At 46.5% G+C, this 23,120-nt stretch overlaps 1 protein-coding gene across 1 annotated transcript; it reads left to right on the plus strand.

Moving 5' to 3' along the window:
- Positions 1–120: 120 nt before the first annotated feature.
- On the plus strand, positions 121–22,058 carry LOC139407069 (teashirt homolog 3-like). Its single transcript, XM_071150411.1, has 2 exons — positions 121–408; positions 17,628–22,058. The coding sequence occupies exons 1-2, from the start codon at positions 369–371 to the stop codon at positions 21,071–21,073; spliced, it is 3,486 nt and encodes a 1,161-aa protein (XP_071006512.1). The 5' UTR covers positions 121–368; the 3' UTR covers positions 21,074–22,058.
- Positions 22,059–23,120: the final 1,062 nt, after the last annotated feature.

The raw sequence follows: 23,120 nt of genomic DNA on the forward strand, positions 1-23,120 counted from the left end.
GAATAGGACTGCCTCGTGTCATAATGTCCCTCCCCTCTCGAGGTGTAAAGAGTTAACGGAGCAGTGGGTTTGCCCATTCTCATGTTTTGAGTGACGCGATCATCTATGAGACAAGAGAGGATCCGAGGTGGCCGCGTTTAACGCTGTTGACCACTACAGTCATTGCGCGCGGGGGACGACAGACATTCGCCTTTTTCCCCCGACTTGCTGTGTTTTTCCCGCGGACTTTTCTGTGCTATTTGACAACAATGCTCTTAGTTTTCTTACGGAGAATAGTCACTGTGTCGTGTATGAAGGCGTAATCGCGGTGTAGTGGAGCAGCTCGGATTCTACGAGGCCAAAGATAACTCTTCTTTGGGAAACCAAACATGCCGCGGCGGAAACAAGAAGCGCCCAAGCGCGCGGCAGGTACGTAGCCCACTACGACAGGAGTGGTTTTATTTGAAGCGATAGCAGCTCAAAGATTTGTTGTTCTCAATCTCAAACCTTTGGAGTTCCGTTTCCAGTATTTTTTTCCCCATAGGAATACTAGTGCATCTACTCGATGTATAGGCTAACTTGATTTGTAATAACACTTTGTAATACGAACCCACTATCCCAGGAGTAGCATACTAGTACTGTAACTGTAGGCCTATCCCTCGAATGTTACCATTTGTTTCCCCTCGTTACAAAGTAGCCATACTATTTGTCACAGTATCACCCACATCCGATGGCTGCCGTCAACTTTCCTATTCCCATTGTTCCCATGGATAGTTTACTTTCCCGGTAAACGTTAACTTACCTTGGTGGAAGAATTAAAATGTGTGAAAAGTGTTCCGTCTGTAATAGCGAAATGCCCAAGGCGGTGCCAATACTCTCTGAGTCTCTAGGGGCTTTGAACATTTGATCCAAGCGGCTAACTTTGGAATTGGGAGGTGGACGAATAACTTATGCTTTTGTATTTGTATAAAACAAACAATTGGGTCCAGACGAAGAGATTGTGGACTGAAAGAAGGTGTAATCGACAGTTGCCATGTCTGATTTGACAGTTGATTGATTAGCTGTCATCCGCTTTGATCTGTTTCTTCCCGATCTACATCAGGAAATCATTCCCCCATGTTATGCAGCCCCATGACGTCACATTAAAAGCACTTTGAAAGCATCGTGTACCCCCCCCCCTCCCCTGCAATGGTCAAGTGACTCACAAAAAGCAGAGGGGTAAAGTGGTTTCACAGTCTGACACACACACAGAGCCTACAAACACACATGCACACTAGGGGGGTTGTAAAATGAGAAGTGCACAATGTAATGGAGGGGAGGAATGGTTTTCTCTATTAGACCAGGCAGTCGGGAAGGCTTTGTTTCATGTTTGATTTAATTGTCTCTTCTCTGACAGGCCCATTCATCAATGGCTTTAATGGTCAATCAGAGACAGGCTGAGTGAGTGCTCCCATTCTGTTTAGCCATACGCTGGCCCAGGCTTTTATTTAATCAAAATGCCCCTGCCTAATGTACACACTCGCTCAGAGGGAGAGCATAAAGAATGTCTGAAAGCTTCCTGATTTCAGAACGAGAAATAATTTTTTCTACTGTTTTTTTTTTGTCTTTTCTGTCCATTTGTTTTGTCTCTGTTGAGGCAGGATCATGGGATGTTGTAATATAGACCCATTCTGTGTTTGTTGTGAAAATGTTGGGGAACTTTTAATGTCATTCTTTGTTCATTTATTCTTTATTTTTACCTCCTTTTTTGTCAGTGGGTCCCTCCAGCTGCAAGTTATAAAGTTGTCAACTGTTCAGTGGCACACAAAGGGTGATGATGAATTGATTGCAGCACAGAGCATGGTGATGGAGAGAGCAAAGAAAAGGATGACAGATGATGGGCCTTGATTAGGGACTTAGGGGGAAAGCAAGCCCACAGCAACCTTGAGACTTGCATGAAAAATCTCCTCTCTCTCTCTCTCATATTCTCTATATCTCTCCATCTCTCACCCGCTGTCCTTCCCCTCCCCCCTCAGCATTTTCCTAGAAAAAGGCAAAGTTTTGCTTGCTTCATTAGACTTCACCTAATTAGCTGGAAAGGCTGATGGAGTCTTGACAGGCTTAATGATTGGAGATGACAAGTCTGTGTGCCCGGCCTCAACCAACCAGGTTTGCCACCACTTTGATGTAATCAAGTTGATATTACACAGTGCCTCCGCTCCCGGCGCAGCGCTAGCCTTTGGTCGTGCTGTAACTCAATTTTCCGCTGCAGGTGACAAATGGCCGGGCGTACCTGTGTGGGTCAGGTTTGAGTGCTTTTAACAACCAAGGGCAGCCTGACAGGAGAAACGCAAACAGCTGGGGAAGAAACTCCGGATGCATTCACATAGCTTATGATTAGCTTAGGCTGTAGGCCCAGGGGCTATGATGTTTTACATTAAAGCATTCTAGTGAGTGTACTCAGTGTAGTGACTGGGACCTAACAAGATGGCCCCTAAGTTAGCATCCTCACAGTTAGTGGCTCTATTTGGTATGTGTGTACCTGCGTGGGTACTTGCGTGCGTGCATGTTTTGGTGTGATGTGTTTCTATGAGAGTGAGTTTTGTTTTTATTTAAAAATAAATAAATAAAAATTCAGGCAGGTATCGAGTCTCCTACTCAGGCCAGGTTAGTGAAATCAAGCCCCCTGCTCTAATCCGGCCTCCCTGTGCTCCAGTAATCTTTGTGAGCAGTTCCAGCGGCGCTGGGAGTTCTGGTTTAGACTGGGCTCTACGGCTAGTGGTCTCCTGTTTCTGCAGGGTCAGGCCTATAGCTGCCAGGTCAGCTGTGGCAGCCATCGTGTGTGTGGGTGGGTGGTTTGGATGGCAGGGGTGATGAAAGGAATTGCAACCATAGAGGCCCCAGTGAGGAGTGTCAGTCATAGGCCATCGTTCCTCTGAACTCTTTCATCCCTCTACCTCTCCCCTCCATCTACTACCTCCACTCCTCATCCCCCCCCCCCCTCATTGTTACTCACAACTGTTGTCGTCACTGCAGCATCTCTTATGCTGAGACAGAAATGTGCTCAGGTACTGTATATTATCATTACATTTTCAATTAGTATTTTTGTTCTATGTGCGCACATAGAACAAAAATACTAATTGAAATGGAAACAACATATGATTACTTACAAATATGCTTATTGACATGAATTGCAGAGACCAACAGAAATTGTTTTTGTTTTATATCTGTGGGTGACTGAGTGTGTGTGTTCTGTATTTGTTATTACAGGAATGAGGGGGCATATGGGCTCGTAATTGTTCCACTAACAGGTAGGACTAGACCGTGCAGGTGTGAGTCTCAAGGAGGTTTTTTTGTTGTAGTTTTGTAGGCCACGCCAACCATGGCTAATGAAAGTTACTGTGGTTGGATTCCGGTGGGGTTGAGTCATGCCTGTGATCTATGTCTGATAAGTGCATACCTAATGAGGTCGCTGCACCTGCCTGCCATGCCGTTGAGGAGGGGTGGTTGACTGAGTGCTTCCCACAGGTATTGACAGACACCACCCAGTGTAATGATAACAATGCCACCTTAAACTGGGAGGGAGAGGTGGAACGGGCTCCTCTTTTTTTTGTGCGTTTTTTTTTTTTTAACCCCACTTGGCAGATGTCAGACCTTGGGCCGGGCTCCAAAAGAGAAAAGGGAGTGAACCGAATCACAAAAAGAGTAAGCCATCCTCTTCCGGGGCCGGGACGATACCAGTATCACGATACTCGTTAGTAACGTGGCAAGAAAACAAAACACGAAGCGGACTTAACTCCTTTAGGAAAACAGCCCTAATGTTGGAAACAAACATTAGATTGTCATTCAGAATCACATTTATTTATTTTCCAAGCTATAGCACACTATTTCACATGCAGCACGTTTTTAAAGGATCAGCTTGATCTGCTTCATTTTTTTTTCATTTTTGCCATGGAAAAAAATATTGTGCTACTGGCATCTTCACAGCTCTTACCCTCCTCAGATCAGGTTTCAGGGCCCTCATGTATGTGAGTGGAGTAGGCCTACGTAGATACTTTATAAAAATAGTCCCGCCATTCGTTGTTGTGATAGATGCAGCTGCGATATGGCAACAATTGGGGCAGTCTTGCTTACGCAAACCCTCAGCTCCCCTCCCAGAGGGCAACGCGTCAGAGCCTAGTGGGATTTGTGGTCTTTTCAGGAAACTGAGCCCGCTCTGGTCTTCAGGGGTCCTGAAACCAAATCCAGGAGGAGAATAGCCCGGCCATGCCAAAGAGCCGATTTCCTTTTCAACAGAGTCATTTATCACTGACCCACCCTTCGTTCCTGACACACTGACGTGTGTCATTTATCATACTGGCTTTAGCAGACACACAGGGAGGGAGGGAGAAAGAGAGAGCGAGCAAGAGAATGAAAGAGGAGAGAAGTAGACCGAGAGGGACTGAGAGAAACAAAGAGAGAGGGGGGGAAGGAATTGAGAAAGAGAGGCAGAGTGAGTATAGTTAGAAAATGAGGAGAAAGAAAGTAACAAAGAAACAAATAGAAAAAGCATGGTTTTAAGACTCTCACAAGAGTATGGTACTGTACAAAATGCTGGAGAGAAGGTGGTGGGGAGGACGATGACAACGGGAAGGGTTTTTAGATGGCAGAGGATTAAGTTATGTGATGTTTTGATGAGTGACAGAATATTCTTCCATGAGTCTCCGGATGTTTGGTTATTGAATATATGATGTGTTTGAGTGTGTGTGAATATGTATATGTGTGTATCCGAATGTGTGTGTAATTTACACCTTGTGTTACGGTGCGTGTTTGCGTGTGTGCAATGGAGTTTGTGTGTGTGGCTGTGTGAGAGAGGGAGATGGTGTGCGCGACTGATGAGCGGGATGATGGGTATCACTCATGCTAGGCTGGTCTCCAAATGAACCCAAGCTGCTCTGCTATCCTGTGGTCCTAACCAGCACTCCCCAAGAGTAAAAAGCAGATTAATGATGGATACCAGGCTTATAGTGCCATTTATCATGGAGAATATTATTTAGGCTGGCCGTGTAGGGCTGTAACTGGAGAGCAGGACGAGCAGAGTGGAAAGCCTTAGACAGACACTCACTGTGTGATGAATGACCGTGCTCTCTGGCGGAGTGTTACTAGACACCCGGGCCACAGCAGTTGGGCCGAATCATATGGCCCAGCTATAGTGATGATATGACATTTATCCCTCAACTACACTACCCAGATTGCTTTGCCTGGAGGGTTCGGCCCTCTGAAAAAACTTGGTCGCTGTCTTTTATAAGCTAACAATGTGCTTGCAAATCATTTAATGGGAAAATTGTGCCTTGCTTCCTAGGCGTAAAAAAACGTGATGGTTGGTTTTAATGGATATTCAGTTTGATTAGTGTAGCGTAAATTAGAAATACAATGGACTAGATGTCTGACCAAAACCCTCCCATTTTACTGTGCCCTGTGGAGGTCAGCAGGCTTCTGTTCCTCTGTGCTCCGGGCAGTTACTCCACAATCATGAATAAGAGTACAGTGAGGGGTCAAGGCAAGGTCAGCTCTGCTGCTTCGTCTCTCTTCCACAATTAGAAAAAAGGTTGTTTTGTTTCTCTCTCCCGCCCCACACACATAGACACTGGTGTTGTGATTTATGGTGCCCATCCATCTTAGGTCCCCGTCCATCACCTCCTCGTTGCTAGGCGATCATCGCAGCAGCTGTTTGTTGGGAGTGGAGTGGGCCTTGAATGGTTGTCCCTTTGATGTGGTGAGAACATAACATCTGAGAGGGTCTCTATCTCTTTCTCCTCAGATTTGTTTGTGTGTGAGAGATCTTTGTCTTTGTACTGTAGCTGGTTGAATGTCAGATTAACCAATATACACTGTGTACAAAACATTAAGAACACCTAGGGTTATTGCTGTGACCATATTACCGCCACACCGGCAGTCATGAGACATGACCACAGTAAAACTCTATGTGACCGTTGAGTCACGGTAATCTCCTCTTATGCACTCTGGACATGTTAGTGAAAATCAAATACAATTTTATTAGTCACATGAATACAATAGGTGTAGACCTTACAGTGAAATGCCTACTTACGAGCCTCTAACCAACAATGCAGTTTCAAAAAAATACAGATAAGAATATGAGATAAAAGTAACAAGTAATTAAAGAGCAGCAGTAAAATAACAATAGCGAGACTATATACAGGGGGTCACCAATACAGAGTCAATGTGCGGGCGCACCGGTTAGTTGAGGTAGTATATACATGTAGGTAGTGTTATTAAAGTGACTATGCGTAGCTGACAACAGAGAGTAGTAATGGGGGGGGGGGGGGGGGGGGGGGTACTGCAAATAGTCTGGCTGGGTAGCCATTTGACTAGATGTTCAGGAGTCTTATGGCTTGGGGGTAGAAGCTGTTTAGAAGCTTCTTGGACCTAGACTCCGGTACTGCTTGCCGTGCAGTAGCAGAGAGAACAGTCTATGACTATGGTGGCTAGAGTCTTTGAGAATTTTTAGGGCCTTCTTCTGAAACCGCCTGGTATAGAGGTCCTGGATGACAGGACGTACTGGGCCGATCGCACTACACTCTGTAGTGCCTTGCGGTCGGAGGCAGAGCAGTTGCCATACCAGGCAGTGATGCAACCAGTCAGGATGCTCTCGATGGTGCAGCTGTAGAACCTTTTGAGGATCTGAGGACCCATGCCAAATCTTTTCAGTCTCCTGAGGGGGAATAGGTTTTGTCGTGTCCTCTTCACAACTGTCTTGGTGTGCTTGGACCTGTTGGTGATGTGGACACTAAGGAACTTAACACTCAACCTGCTCCACTGCAGTCCCGTCGATGAGAATGGGGTCGTGCCCTGTCCTCTTTTTCCTGTAGTCCACAATCATCTCCTTTGTCTTGATCATGTTGAGGGAGAAGTTGTTGTCCTGGCACCACATGGCCAGGTTTCTGACTTCCTCCCTATAGGCTGTCTCGTCGTTGTCGGTGATCAGGCCTACCACTGTTGTCATCGGCCAATTTAATGATGGTGTTTGCGTCGTGCCTGGCCGTACAGTCATGAGTGAACAGGGAGTACAGGAGGGGACTAAGCACGCACCCCTGAGGAGCCCCTGTGTTGAGGATCAGTGTGGCATGTTGTTGTCTACCCTTACCACCTGGGGGTGACCCGTCAGGAAGTCCAGGATCCAGTTGCAGAGGGAGGTGTTTAGTCCCAGGGTCCTTAGCTTATTGATGAGCTTTGAGGGCACTATGATGTTGAATGCTGAGCTGTAGTCAATGAATAGCATTTTCACATAGGTGTTCCTTTTGTCCAGGTGGTAAAGGTCACTGGAGTGCAATGTAGATTGCATCGTCTGTGGATCTGTGGGGGCAGTATGCAACTTGGAGTGGGTCCAGGGTTTCTGGGATGATGGTGTTGTGAGCCCTGACCAGCCTTTCAAAGCACTTCATGGCTACAGACTTGAGTGCTACAGGTTGGTAGTCATTTAGGCAGGTTACCTTAGTGTTCTTGGGCACAGGGACTATGGTGGTCTGTGCACGTCCTTGTAATCCGCATGGCCCTGCGGCCTTGTGAATGTTGGCCTGTTTAAAGGTCTTAATCACATCGGCTGCAGAATTCCTGATCACACAGTCTTCCGGGAACAGCTGGTGTTCTCATGCATTGTTTCAGTGTTATTTGCCTCGATGCGAGCAAAGAAGTAGTTTAGCTCGTCTGGTCGGCTTGTGTCACTGGGCAGCTCCCGGCTGTGCTTCTCTTTTTAGTCTGTAATGTTTGCAATCCATGCACATCCGATGAGCGTCAGAGCTGGTATAGTACGACTCGATCTTAGTCCTGTATTGACGCTTTGCCTGTTTGATGGTTCGTCGGAGGGCATAGCGGGATTTCTTATAAGCTTCCGGGTTAGAGTCCCGCTCCTCGAAAGAGCAGCTTTAGCTCAGTTCGGATGCGGCCTGTAATCCATGGCTTCTGGTTGGGGTATGTACGTACTGTTACTGTGGGGACGACGTCATCGATGCACTTATTGATGAAGCCAATGACGTAGTTAGGAGTATCCAACTCACTATTGGCCTGGTTCTCGGCGCTCTATTGTCCCTTTATTTATTTATTTATTTATTTTATTTCACCTTTCTTTAACCGGGTAGGACAGTTGAGAACAAGTTCTCATTTACAACTGTGACTTGGCCAAGATAAAGCAAAGCAGTGCGACAAGAACAACAACACAGTTACACATAAACAAACGTACAGTCAATAACACATAGCAAAGAATCTATGTACAGTGTGTACAAATGTAGAAGAGTAGGGAGGTAGGCAATAAATAGGCCTCCAACCACTCTGACATCAATGCAAATACAAACACAATGAAATGGACAGCCTTTCTAAGGTGGTGATTAATTTAAAACACTGTATGCTTATATAAGGCCAAATATATATATATATATATATATATATATATTCATTTAAATAATGATTGATCTGATCTGGCGTGCAGAGAGCTGGGCTGTTAACAGTTTAGTTATGAAAAAATGTTACTACATATTTCACTTGGTTTCCCAAATTAAGTGCTGGGTGTAACTGCAGGAACAGGCAGCAAATAACCAGAGTAGGCTACCTGACATGAGTGAAACGAACCACCCGGCAAGTGGCCTCCATTCTCTGTACCTGCACATATAACCTTTTATTTAACTAGGCAAGTCAGTTAAGAACAAAATCTTATTTACAATGACGGCCTACCGGGGAACAGTGGGTTAACTGCCTTGTTCAGGGGTCAGAACGACAGTTTTGTCAGCTCGAGGATTCGATCCAGCAACCTTTCGGTTCCTGGCCCAATGCTCTAACCTCTAGGCTACCTGCCTAGATGCCTGTACCCAAAATATATTATGTTTATAATAGGCCATTCTAAATCAAAACTAATTTGACATATTAGTAAAGACAAGATTAACTTGAGAAAGTATGATGACTTGATGAGAGAACAGGGTGTGCATAGCCAAATAACATACAGTAGGTCAACTTTGTTAAATGTAGATGTTACAAAGGCTTGTATGGAGATGCTAAACCTGTCTGTTAATCACCGTGAGACCGCCAGTATTTTGCATGACAATAACCGTCTGTCAAAATTTCATGACTGCCACAGCTCTAAGAACACCTTAATAATATTGAGTTGTACCCCTCAATTCATCGGGGCATGGACTCTACAAGGTGTCGAAAGCATTCCACAGGGATGCTGGCCCATGTTGACTCCAATGCTTCCCACAGTTGTCAACTTGGCTGGATGTCCTTTGGGTGGTGGACCATTCTTGATATACACAGGAAACTGTTGAGCATGAAAAATCCAGCAGCGTTGCAGTTCTTGACACAAACCAGTGCACCTGGCACCTACTACCATACCCTGTTCAAAGGCAGGTAAATCTTTTGTCTAGCCCATTCACCATCTGAATGGCACACATACACTGACTATACAAATCATTAAGAACACCTGTACTTTCCATGACATACTGACCAGGTGAATCCAGGTGAACGCTATGATCCCTTATTGATGTCACTTGTTAAATCCACTTCAATCAGTGTAGATGAAGGGGTGGAGACGGGTTAAAGAAGGATTTGAAAGCTTTGAGACAGATTGTGTATGTGTGCCATTTAGAGGGTGAATGGGCTAGACAAAAGATTCAAGTGCCCTTTGAATGGGGTATGTTAGTAGGTGCCAGGCACGGCAGTTTGTGTCGAACTGCAACGCTGCTGGGTTTTTCACGCTAACAATTTCCATGTGTCAAGAATGGCACCCAACGGAAATCCAGTCAACTTTATACAAGTTAAAGCATTGGGAAGCATTGGAGTCAACATGGGCCAGCAGCCCTGTGGATGTCTTTCGACACCTTGTAGAGTCCATACGCCAATTAATTGAGGCTGTGTTGAGGGCAAAATATCCTTCATTTACACTGATTTGAAGTGGATTTAACAAGACCTCAATAAGCGACCTCAAGGAATCATAGTGTTCATCTAGTCAGTCTGTCATGGAAAGAGCAGGTGTTCTTAATGTTTTGTACACAGTGTAGCTCAGGTCCTGAAGGTCTGTTGTAGGTCCAATCATAACACAACAATGCAGCATTCTGGGAGTACAGTACAGTTTGATCTATCTGCTTTCCCAGTCCCTCTTGCTCGCTCACTCGCTCTCTCAACATGGTACAGCATTGAGCCTCACCTGGAGCAAGAGGAATCTCTGTTTTTCCCATCTCCTTGAGCACACATCCTGCACTACAATCAGCGGACACAGTGCATTCAATCATTCATTAGGGGGTAGAAAATAGGAACAGAATAGGAGGAACAGTAATGTACAGTAATAGACTGCCGTGAGCATCTCTTTTTGAGCGATCAAACACAGCCACATATTAGTAAATCTTTCTCTTAAGGTTATGACTTACGACACTTTTCTACCATTTTGAGTGTTGGACTATGTTGTCTTACCTCCACTGACAGTTGAGAGAAACTCTACCTGTAGCCGATCTGTTACCGACCACCTCGATTCGGTCTTATGTAGCAAAATGTTTAATTGTGTTTTTTTATTTATTTGTATTTATTTTTTTACATTGGATGAAAGTAGAGAGCTAGAAAATTTTACATCATACACAGCAGTTGAGGAACAACTCCTTTGATCACATGTGAGGCCATGTACTAAACAGAGTGAGTAGTTTAGTAAACAATCAAAGATTTGAAGACTATAAAAGTGGTAAAAGTAGTAGCTTACAATAAGATAAACTCCAGGTAAAAATACACTATCTAGCCCTTGCCCTATATCCTAATCTGATTTTGGTGTATTGTCAATGTTGTTCAAATTACTGTCTCTGGTATAATAAAATAAAGTAAATAAAATAAAATCTATGTGGATGGGTCACTTATGTCTAGACATGTACTCATGTTTATGAAATACTATAGATTGCTGTAATCACCCCCAGACACACCTGGCTAACTTGATGTAATCAACTTAGCAAAGTGGAGTCTTTTGTTTAGACATGTAGCTAGCTAGCTCAACAATGAACCGGCATAATTCCAACTCCTATTACTACCAATATAAACATTGTCATAGCTGTAGTATGAATCTGCAGGTAGCTAAAGCTAATAAACTAGGTTTTAATGTTAGCTAGCTACCATTAGGCTACAACTAGCAATGCAAATGGTTTTCTGATTCTAATAACATTACTACACAGATCATACACGTAACGTTAGCTAGCTAGCAAGCTAACGTTCACTAGCTAGCTAATAGTATGCCGTAACTTGCAATGAAAATGACTTTCTGACTTATAATATCTGAAAATGTAGCTAGACTCTTAAATGGATGAACGCCTCACAGCAGATTGGAACCATTTAAACTCCGTTTTTGTTTGTAGCGACATCTTGTTTGGCCAGTGTTGTCAAGTCAGAAATTACTCCATCTTTTCCAACTGATCTGTCGATAGCACCTGCTAAATTCAGGGCATCAATGCTGTTGAGAATTGTAGCAAAACGTTTGTAGTTCTCGATGGCTAATGTTATATCTTTCAAAAATGGCACTGTAGAAAGGGCTATCAACACATACTGAGCAGCTCACCTTATAGACAGAAGCGTGCTACATGGCAGACCAATCCAAACTCATCTCCCAGCATGTCCAGTCCATCCATTATCTCAGCCAATCATGGCTAGTGGGAAGGTTCCTGACTTTTCCCGTGGCTAAACCAACTAGGCTCGTAATTTTAACAGTTTGATTTGTATTTACAGATTGGAATACACGTTTGTTATTAAGGCACATGAAAGGTCATGTATTCCAGATGGCGTTTCTGCCAAAATAAAACACATTTTGATTTAAAACAAAATATATATTTATGTTCAAATGCATCTCCTGTGAAGTAGTGACGTGCGACATATGCCTAGTTTCCTGAAACAAGTCACATTTTTTATAATTTCACCTCATGCTACTCCCTCCTTCCTAGCAACAGAGGACACGAGGGGAATACCACCACAAGACCAATGAGTGGTTAGCCTAGCATGACAAATGTTAAGGAATGAAGACATTTCATTTTACTTTCCCCACTGATCTTCTGACATTTTGATAGAACCAAACAAGACTGTTTTGGTATGGAATTATTCGAATCTATTTTAAAGCCTGGAGTCAGTCGACTGCTGGGAAACTGGAACTAGTGGAAGTCGGTGGTTTGCGGTTGTGTGATTTGTAGGCTGTGGTGACTTACTTCCTGGAGGTTCTAAGTGTTATTTAAGGCTCCTTCCTGTAAGTAAGGCCCCCCTGCCGAGGCACTGTGTTGCTTTAAGGGCAAGAGGGTCCAGTTAAAGAACAAATGTCCGGAATAAGAAACACCACAGCTGGGTAGTGAGGCCCTGCTTAACTCTCTCCACTCTCAGTACCCTTACTGTGATCTATGATCATACTGTAGAGTGTTGTTCACTACCACCTCGTGATATCTTAACATTTTTCAGACTTACCTCCTATTTTTCTAGTTACCCTAAAAGCAGTCTATTGGGACAGGAGAGATTTATCCACGGTTTGGATTTGTTTAAATAGCCGCCCTGCTATAACTACCTATTGTTAGCCAATTCTCACCAAAAGCAATGTGTGGGATAGAGGCAGGCGCATCATGTTCAATGAATGAATCCACTCTCTTCTCCCTTATTCCTCCTCCGTTTTTAACTCTAGCTGGCTGTTTTAGCTGGCCAACCCCTGGCCTCCTATCTGTGGAACTGTTATTGTTACGTGCTACTGTAGCAGAACGAGAGAGCTTAATGATGGCATCCCTTTCCTATGAATAGCCATTAGCCACATTTGCTTCGGTGCCAGCTATGATAGCCTAAGTCTGTCGCTTTAGGCTAGTTGGTGGTTGGACCACCGACAAATATAACACTCTCCTTCTTTTACTCCTTTTGACTTCTCCTTCCTCTCCCTCTTTTCAGCTGTTCTGTGGTCAGCTCCTGTAGCTAGCTGTAAGCTGCTATGTCATTCAGTGGTTGAAGTGCAGACTCTGGTAGTAGTGTCTTGATTACACATCCTGTTTACCCCAGTGTTGTGTGTGATTTGGCTCCCAGCTCTACTGGCTGTTTCCCCATCTGTGTGGAGGCTGAGTGAGGTGATCACTGGGCAGTGCAGGGAGCTGAGGGGGAACAGATCCACCCTTACTGTTCTTAAAAGCTGATTACTTCAGGATGCATGTTTTTGTTTTCTTTCATATCTTTTTTCAGTTGAAGCCTTCACCTTTTCTTGTGTCTTGCTTCCATCACTCACCAGCCTGTCCCGGACAGGGTGTGACTCCTGCCTTTGACTAAATGATTACTGATGATGTACTAGGGTGTACCATCTACCATCAGAAGAGAGGGCCTGGTTTTGCGTCTCACTTTTGGTGTATAGTCACAGTGCCTGTTTATCCCATGTTTCTTCCCTGTTCCTGATCGTCGGAACACTCTTAGAAGAAAAAGGTGCTAGCTAGAACCACAAAGGGTTCTTTAGGTGGTTTCATGTCGAACCTTACACCTCCACAAATAACCCTTTGATAATCCTCGAGAGTGTAGCTATCTGTTAATTCTCCATCCAGGTGTATTCTAAATAATCCCTCATTTTTCTCAGAATGAACCCAACACACCCATCACATTTCATTAGAGTGATAAATCACCTCTGTTGTCAGTCAAGCTTGGGAGAATAATTGGATGGTGGTTGTCACCCACGGTGATGGATGATCAGTCATTGGGGATCAAATTAACAGATAGTGCTCAGATGTAATGACTGTTTTGCATTTTAAATTGCCTGGGAGCGTTGACTGCTGGTCGCCCGTTTTTATTGCGATGCCCTTTCAGCCCACATCTTAGCCTTGCTGTCTAGACTTTAGACTAGACTAGGAGATTGGAATTATGTTCTTCATATTTTTGAACATTTTTGTGTTAGGAAAGGCTTGCCAAAATGACACTCACCAAAAGTAGTCATATACAGCTAGAACAAAGGTTCAAAGGAATATGTGAAGCATGTTCACGATGGGTCATTGATCAAGACTATAAGAGCGAACTAAGGACTTCTCTTTCAACCTGCTTGCTAATGCCAGAGTCATAACCTCAGTGATTGAACCTGACATCTGTGACCAGCTGCTCTGGATACAAACACATTAACGTAGCCACCTCATCCTGACTGTATTTCCTCCTTCAAATTAGACACTCACACGAACACCATCCGGAGATCGGAGGAGAGAAAAAAACCTAAGACCTCTCCCCTGCTGGTTTGTCCGCCGAGCGGTGAGCGATTTACCTCCTCAGAACCCCCCTCCTTCACATTATCATAATTGTGTCCAGGACATGAGGCCAGGGAAGTGATCATGTCATTTTATTTACACCCAGCTTGGCCCTCTTTACGAGCGTTGTGCCAGGCCCTGCCAAGCGCACGGGGCCCAGTGACATCTTTTGATCAGGGCTGTCGCAGAAGATCAGCGGAGACTGGCAGGTAATGGATACCCAGTGACAAACTAAATCTACGGGCAGGTTGGGAGACTAGACCGCACCTGCCAGGTCCCTATTAGACTGGCCCTTTCAGTGGGGCTGCCTGCCTGCCTGCCTGCTGACACCCACCGCCCCCAGGGCCAACATCAGACCACTGCCCAGCCGCCCTGAGATTAGCTGTTAGCAGGATATGGGGGTTATTCCAGCGATGACATTTTTGTTTAGACTGGATGTGTTTGTGTGTGTAAAGGGATTAGTGATTTGAAGTGGTGTGTGTGTGTGGGGTGTGTGTGGTGTGGCCAGAATGCTCGCCTGTCATAAGTATACAGGATGTTCAGAACATCTTTGCTCATAGGTTGTTGTTTTTTTTTTGGGGGGGGGGGGAGTCTATAATGAAGTGGGCAGAAAGGGAAGGGGCATTTGTCCCACTTAGCTGTGACAGTGTGTGGGGACCCGAGTGGGGGAGGGTCTGTCACTACAGGGGACCGTCACTCTCTGAAGACGGGGGGGGGGGGGTCGTTGTCCCCTGTGATCGGTCAGGGCCAGGCACCCAGAAAACGTACACACCTGTCTAAGGTGAGCCGAGGGCGCACACATGCAAAGTGACAGGTTGCTTATGTGTTGCCATCGTCTCTTACTCAACCTCGCACTCTTATGTCTGTTTCTCTCTGAGGAAATGTCTCTGATGTCCTGTGTATGTGTGTTTTGCCTAACACCAAGCACCTGTTAGCCTGCTCCAAAAAGCACTTCTAGTCTGTCTGTGATACTCATCACCATTGATAATCTCATGTGCCTCACTTCCATTTAGTTGACTTTGAAAGGTGTCGATATAACATTTTAAATAGTCTTATCATCATAAATCATATTTCCCTTTATTAGCAATGAGTGGAAATCCTGTCTGTGTGTCCCTGTCTGTCTGTGTGTCCCTGTCTGTCTGTGTGTCCCTGTCTGTCTGTGTGTGTGTGTGTGTGTGTCCCTGTCTGTGTGTGTGTGTCCCTGTCCCTGTCTGTGTGTGTGTGTGTGTCCCTGTCCCTGTCTGTGTGTGTGTGTGTGTGTGTTTGTGGAGACGGACAGACAGACGAGAGGCAGTTGAAGAGGCGTCAGACATATTAACTGACAGATGGAGGTTGATCCAACTCATTTATTACCCCAGAGGAGAATGCCACAGCACGATTGAGCTTCATTAATTTCCGATTTAGCTTTCATTTCAAGCTGTTGCGCCCTGAGATAAATAAAATGGCACATTGTGTTTTTGCCAAGATATTGTTTTTTGTTTTACCCCACCATAAACAAAGTAAAGGAGAGAGTAGAGGAGAATCAGCTAGTTATATGTGTGGCTGGGGTAGTATATAAACACAGGCTTGTCTGGGAGGAAAATAACACCTTAACGGTTGATGAGGTGAAATGGGATGACTGTCATTTCTCAACTCGGCTTTCACTCGCCTCCCGCACAGACGGCTCATTTATCCCTGCGAGTCCTCAGGCGCCCGTAGTAGAGAAACTTCCTCTCCAATAGTTCAACTAACACCCTGTGTGGGAAAGATGGGTCAGTCTGTGGACATCTGAGGGTTGGAATTAAGATAAGTGACTGGTTGATTTTGACGATTCACTTGGAGTCCAGTACAAATAGGAAGAAACCATATACACTGAGTGTACATACCTTTAGGAACACCTGCTCTTTTCCATGAGACTGACTAGGTGAATCGAGTTGAAAGCTATGAACCGTTATTTATGTCACATGTAGATGAAGGGGAGGAGACAGGTTAAAGAAGGATTTTTAAGCCTTGAGACAATTGAGACATGGATTGTGTGTGTGCTGTTCAGAGGGTGAATGGGCAAAACAAAAGATTTAAGTGCCTTTGAACAGGGTATGGTAGTAGGTGCCAGGCTCACCAGTTTGTGTAAAGAACTGCAACACTGCTGGGTTTTGTCACTCAACAGTTTCCCGTGTGTATCAAGAATGGTCCACCACCCAAAGGAGATCTAGCCAAACTGTGGGAAACAGTGGCGTCAACATGGGCCAGCCTCCATGTGGAACACTTTCAACACCTTTTAGTCCATGCCCCAACGAATTGAGGCTGTGCCGAGGGCAAAAGGGGGTGCAACGCTATATTAGGATGGTGCTCTTAATGTTTTGTACACTGAGTGTGTTCAAACCTTCCTAATATTGAGTTGCACCCCCTTTGCCCTCAGAACAGCATGAGTTTGTCAAATGGACTCTAAAAGGTGTCAAAAGCGTTCCACAGGGATGCTGGCCCATGTTCACTCCAATGCTTTTCAGGTGTCAAGTTGGTTGGATGTCCTTTGGGTGGTGGGCCATGCTTGATACCAGTGGAGGTTGCTGAGGGTAAGACGGCTCATAATAACGGCTGCAACGGAGCTCATGGAATGAAATCAAATGCATAGAAACCATGTGTTTGATACTATTCCACTCCAGCCATTACCACGAGCCCGTTCACCCCAATTAAGGTGCCACCAAACTCCTGTGCTTGATACACACGGGAAACTGTTGAGTGGGAAAAACCCAGCAGCATTGCAGTTCTTGACACAAAGCAGTGCGCCCGGCACCTACTACCATACCCCGTTCAAAGCAGTGTGCCTGGCACCTACTAGCATACCCCGTTCAAAGCAGTGCGCCTGGCACCTACTAGCATACCCCGTTCAAAGCAGTGCGCCTGGCACCTACTAGCATACCCCGTTCAAAGCAGTGTGCCTGGCACCTACTAGCATACCCCGTTCAAAGCAGTGCGCCTGGCACCTACTAGCATACCCCGTTCAAAGCAGTGCGCCTGGCACTTACTACCATACCCCGTTCAAAGGCACTTCAATATTTTGTCTTGCCCATTCACCCTCTGAATGGCACACACACAATCCATGTCTCAATTGTCTCGGCTGAAAAATCCTTGTTTATTCTGTCTCTTCCCCCTCATCTACACTGATTGAAGTGGATTTAACAAGTGACATCAATAAGGGGTCATAGCTTTCACCTGGTCAGTCAATGTCATGGAAACATCAGGGTTCTTCATGTTTTGCATACTCAGTGAATATCTATATTATTTCAATGTAACATAATTTTCATGCTTTCCACCAAGTCCTCCAACCAGGGGAGAGGGTAGTTCAATAAAATAAAAAAAGTGATCAGATATTATGAAATTAATAGAATTAGTCAGTGTGTTCAGTGGCCTTCATATAACACACCCTCTCTTCTGTTTCCCCTCCAGCCTACTCTCCAGAGGAGTTGGAGGAGATGAAGGAGCATGCGATGGAGGAGGTGGAAGAAGAGGGCGTGGACTTTCAAGAGGACGGAGAGGGCTCAGAAAAGGACCTCACCAAAGAGGCACTGGGTGACCGGGACTCCATTGTTGGGGCCGAGCTCTCTGCTCAGGAGATGGACATTGAATCACACGTCAGCGATGCCAGCGACCCCTTGTCAGACTTTGAGACCACCTCTGTCGACGCCGAGGAGAGGCCTGTCAAAGAGCTTCTGAACGGAGCAGGGGTGAGGCTGGACACTCCCTTGGCGCTGGACACTCCCTTGGCGCTGGACACTCCCTTGGCGCTGGACACTCCCTTGGCGCTGGACACTCCCTTGGCGCTGGACACCCTGGAACAGATGAAGACCATCTACTCCAGCTTCCTGACCAACACTTATTGGTCACCCCTGAACTTTAACCCCACCCCAACGCCAACTCAGACACTGACACATGTGGAGAAGCCACCGCGGACTAGCAGCTCTAGCAGCAGCAGTAGCAGCAGCAGTAGTTATGACTGGCACCAGTCCGCAGTGGCTAAGTCCCTGCAGCAGCAGGCCTCTCAGAGCCGCCACCACCCTCATTCCTCAGAGCCCAGTCTCTTCAGCACAGTGCAGCTCCATAGACAGAACCCCAGACTGTACGGCAACATCTTCACCGGGGCCAGCAAGTTCCGCTGCAAGGGCTGCAGTGCCGCCTACGACACCCTGGTGGAGCTCACCGTTCACATGAACGACACGGGCCATTACCGCGATGACAACCATGAGAGGGGAGCCAACGGGGCCAAGGGGCACTGGTCCAAGCCTCGCAAGCGCTCCCTGCTGGAGATGGAAGGCAAGGAGGATGCTGCGAAGGTGCTGAAGTGCATGTACTGTGGCCACTCCTTCGAGTCCCTGCAGGACCTGAGCGTCCACATGATCAAGACCAAACACTACCAAAAAGTGCCTCTGAAGGAGCCACTGGCCCCTGTGGCAGCCAAAATGATCTCAAGGAAGAGAGGCCCACTCTCTGGGAGCCTGGACCTCCCTGGCTCCCCAAGTTCAAGAGAGGTGACCCCCAAACCCAAAGCCTCCCTGAGTGGTGACCCCAACGACCCCTCCCACAAGGTCTCCAACCCCTATATCACCCCCAGCAACCGCTTCGGCCACCAGAACGGCGCAAGCTATGCGTGGCAGTTCGAATCACGCAAGTCCCAGATCCTCAAGTGCATGGAGTGCGGAAGTTCCCACAATACCCTGCAGGAGCTGACCGCCCACATGATGGTGACGGGTCACTTCCTCCGGGTCACCAATGGCAACCCCCCCAGCAAGAGAGGAGGCAGGCCCGTCCCAGAGGCTGCCTCCCCCAGCACTGTACAGGCCACACCCCCCACACAGGAGGGGGTTCAGTCAATCCCATTGGCTCCTACATTCTCCCCCCCTCCACCCTCTGCCGTTTCAGCCCTGGCCATCTCCCCTCCTCTCAAAGACATTAAGAAAGAGGAGATGGAGGACGAGTGTACCAAGGACATGGTCAGCCATGACAAGGTTTCAGACGAGGAGGTGGAGGAGAAGTTTCACAACTCCACCAAGTATAACTATCTGACCGAGGAGGACCTGAAGGAGAGCCCCAAGGGCGGCTTCGACATTCTCAAGTCCCTGGAGAACACGGTGACTTCGGCCATCAACAAAGCCCAGAGTGGCAACCCCAGCTGCGGGGGATACCCCAGTATCCACGCTGCATATCAGTTCCCCAACTCCCTGAAGCTGCCCCAGGGTAGTGCTGAGAAGAGCTCCCCTCTCAAGTACCTATTCACTGGAGGAGAGGGGGTGCTCTCTTCCCTCAGCAAGAGCCAGCCCCTGATCTCCCCACCGGCTAGTCAGAGCTACCCCCTCCCCCACCTCAACAACTTCCAGGCCATGGAGGAGCTGGTTAAGAAGGTGACTGAGAAAGTGGCCAAAGTGGAGCGGAGGGTAAAGAGAGAGGTGTCCCCCAAGAGAGAGGTGTCCCCCAAGAGAGAGGTGTCCCCCAAGAGAGAGGTGTCCCCCAAGAGAGAGGTGTCCCCCAAGAGAGAGGTGCACCGGCCCCCCTGTGGAAGTGACGCTGCAGAGTCCACTGGAACAGAGTCCCTGCTTCGAGAGTGGAGGGCGGTAACTCCGGCTAACAGTGACAGTAGCCATAGCGACAGAGCCTCGCCGTCTGCGAGAGCAAGCAGGAGAAAAACGGTTCCGTTGCCTGCCTCTGCTCTGAGCTGCAGCACAGCCTTCATAACAGGCCACGCCCCTCTGGAGCAGCCCTTCGTTAACCCTTTAAGTGCTCTTCAATCTGTGATGAATGTCCACCTGGGGAAGGCAGCCAAGCCCACCCTGCCCAGCCAGGACCCTCTCAGTCTGCTGTCCAGGCTGAGCCAGAGTATGGCCGAGAGGGCTGCCGTGGCCTCCTCCCCCACGCACACCAAGAGACACCCAGAGCCTGTGGCTTGTCGGGGCATAAGTCAGTCCAATGATGACCAGCCCATGGACCTGACAAAAGGGAAGCGTGATCGAGGTGGCTCTATTGGCTCTGACCCTCTGACTCCCTCATCCACAGCCTCCTCCGTCTCCCCTTCCTCAATGGTGACCCCTGCTAAGATGACAGTGGTCTCTCCCTTCACATCCAGCAGCCCGTTACATGAAAACGCTCTGTCGGACATCTCCGACATGCTGAGGAACCTGACGCAATCAGCACACCACGTCTCCAAGCCCCCCTCCAGGACGCGGATCACAGAGCGGGTCACAGATGTATTGGGCTCCACCACCCAAGAGGAGGCTGAGGGGTCCATGGCCAATAAGAGGAAGGGCCGTCAGTCCAACTGGAACCCCCAGCACCTGCTTCTCCTACAGGCCCAGTTCTCTTCCAGCCTCAGGCCGACATCCGAGGGCAAGTACATCATGTCCGACCTGAGCCCCCAGGAGAGGATGCACGTGTCCCGCTTCACGGGCCTCTCCATGACCACCATCAGTCACTGGCTGGCCAACGTCAAGTACCAGCTGAGGAGAACCGGCAGGACCAAGTTCCTCAAGAACCTGGACTCAGGCCAGCCGGTGTTCTTCTGCAGCGAGTGCGCTTCACAGATCCGGACCCCCGCTGCCTACATTTGCCACCTGGAGGCCCACCTGGGCTTCAGATTGAAGGACCTGGCCAAGCTCTCCCCCAAACAGACCCTGAGGGACTCCTCGAAAGGTGGGTCTGATGAACTGCCCCTCCTGGACCCTTTCCTCTTCTCTTCTGCACCCTCTTCTCAGTCACAAGAGGAGGGCAGTGGGACTGTGTACCGGTGCCAGCTGTGTATCCGTAAGTTTGCCAGTAAGCATGCCATTAAGCTCCACCTCAGCAAGAGCCATGGGAAGTCCCCAGAGGACCATCTCCTGTATGTCTCTGGGATGGGGAAACACTAGAAGTAGAATTGACATTTCATTATAGAAACACTTGAGTGCTCCCAGCATTGGACATACTGGAATATAAGCTGTTAAAAAAAGAGAGAACTTAAAAAGAAACTTAAAAGAAAACAGTTGAAGGTGTGACAAAAGTAACTACTGTTAAGTGTCAGCACAACGTGTTTACATTCATGGCCTATGCTTGTCTGTATTTTTCTCCATTTCAAAATATGTTAATTTCACATGTTGAAGATATAGATCATGAATATTCAGCTTTTAAAGGGATAGTTCGCCCAATTACTAAGTTACATATTTTTCCTTACCTTTTACCACAAGTTGTCTATTGGCCAGGAGAGACCACGATACAAACTTTAGATTTGTTTTCATCTCTGAAGATAAGGACACATTTAAGTAATTTTGTATTTTGGGTGAACTCTCCATTTGTAAAATATAGTAATTTGAGATTTATTATATTGTAATGTAGTTATTTTTACATTTTTGTGAAGTTTATTGGAATTTGTCAAAACTAGTTTGATACTCCAGTCTTTAGTTGGCTTTTGTCACCTTTAAGCGGGGTTTGCTGATGAAGCATTTCTACTCTGAGATCAGCCATGAACCTGGGAGTGCTCTTCGGGAGAATTAGCCAAACAAATAAATGACATTGTACTAGTCAGTAACATCACATTTTCTATACAGTTTGTGTCGCAGGTTTTGTCGACTCTGCAGTTTTGCTTCTCATCATGTCAGGGGCCCTCAAACCACATCTATGTACAAATGTACATACAGTATATAGGCTAACCACTTTCTGTTTAAGTTATGCATACTTGTTATATTTCCTAATTTAAGAGGACTATGACTATCCACTGGTGCAGAGCCTTTGAAGAAGACAGAAATGACATTGTTTTGCACAATAGTTTTATAAATGTTATTTGATAAGAAAATATATAAAATTGAACTTTGTTCATGCTCTGTTGCTTCTATTATTAAATTGACTTGAAGTGCTGCACACAACTGTTTTGTATTTCTTAAAATATCACAAATGCTTATTACACCTCTTATTGTATTGTTACCAGGTCCCAAACACACCCCGGCACGACAAAACAGATTCGGCATCCACAAAACACACTTAGTTACTGCAGAGCCTTCAGCCCTGTCTAGGCTCTGTGATGTCTGCACAGACACAGTCCTACCAAACACCAACTGTGGTGTGTGTGTGTGTGTGTGTGTGTGTGGCTAAGAGACAGTGTGTTGCACCGAGACGTCTGCCAGGTGGTGCTGCATGTCAACCACCAGATGTTCCTGAAACAAGCCACTGGAGGAGAGTGCAACAGCAGGCAGAGTGGGCTGATTACCACCGGGGCTTCAATGCCATCATCATGAGGCAGCCAGGGACAGAGGCAAAGGAGCTGGCATATCGCCGGTTTAATGTTGATATCCCTTGGCAGACGTGCATATGATGCTCACACCCAGACTCCAACTGTAGAGTTGTATACCTAAACCGCTGGAACGTGAACCTTTAAACAGACTTTTGAAACACTCCTATTCCGTCTCAAGGGCATTAATTACTGTGACATTGCAACAGGCTAACTGCTCGATCACACTGCGTCCTTGAGAAAGTGAACGTACTTGCACAAGATCTCTTAGTTACGAAAATAATGAGTTTTTTATTGTCCTTTGTAATTAATATATTTTAATGCAGATACAATGTTACATTGACAAGCCATAAAATCTTCATTTATTGGTCTAAACGAAGCAATCTTAGGTTGAGGTTGACTTGGTTACTATGGTGACTGATGCAGTTGCCCAGACTCTAACCCCTGTTCTCTCACCAAGGACAGTCGGCTCAAGCAGCACACCATTTACTCTCTTAAATCTCATCATCTCGCTTCAGTTCCTCTCACCCGGGAACACATTAATTAACACACACACTGTGCCCTGACCCCGTCTTCTCACACAAACTCATTACCGCCTCAAACTGCTTCCAGCTCCGTCTCAGACGTTTGGGATATGTTGCACTAACGTTGCACAAGAACCTTGTCATCAGTCACTTCAGATTAGCCGAATAAAG

The sequence above is a fragment of the Oncorhynchus clarkii genome, chromosome 1 (genome assembly GCF_045791955.1).
Source record: "Oncorhynchus clarkii lewisi isolate Uvic-CL-2024 chromosome 1, UVic_Ocla_1.0, whole genome shotgun sequence".
Lineage (NCBI taxonomy): Eukaryota > Metazoa > Chordata > Actinopteri > Salmoniformes > Salmonidae > Oncorhynchus > Oncorhynchus clarkii.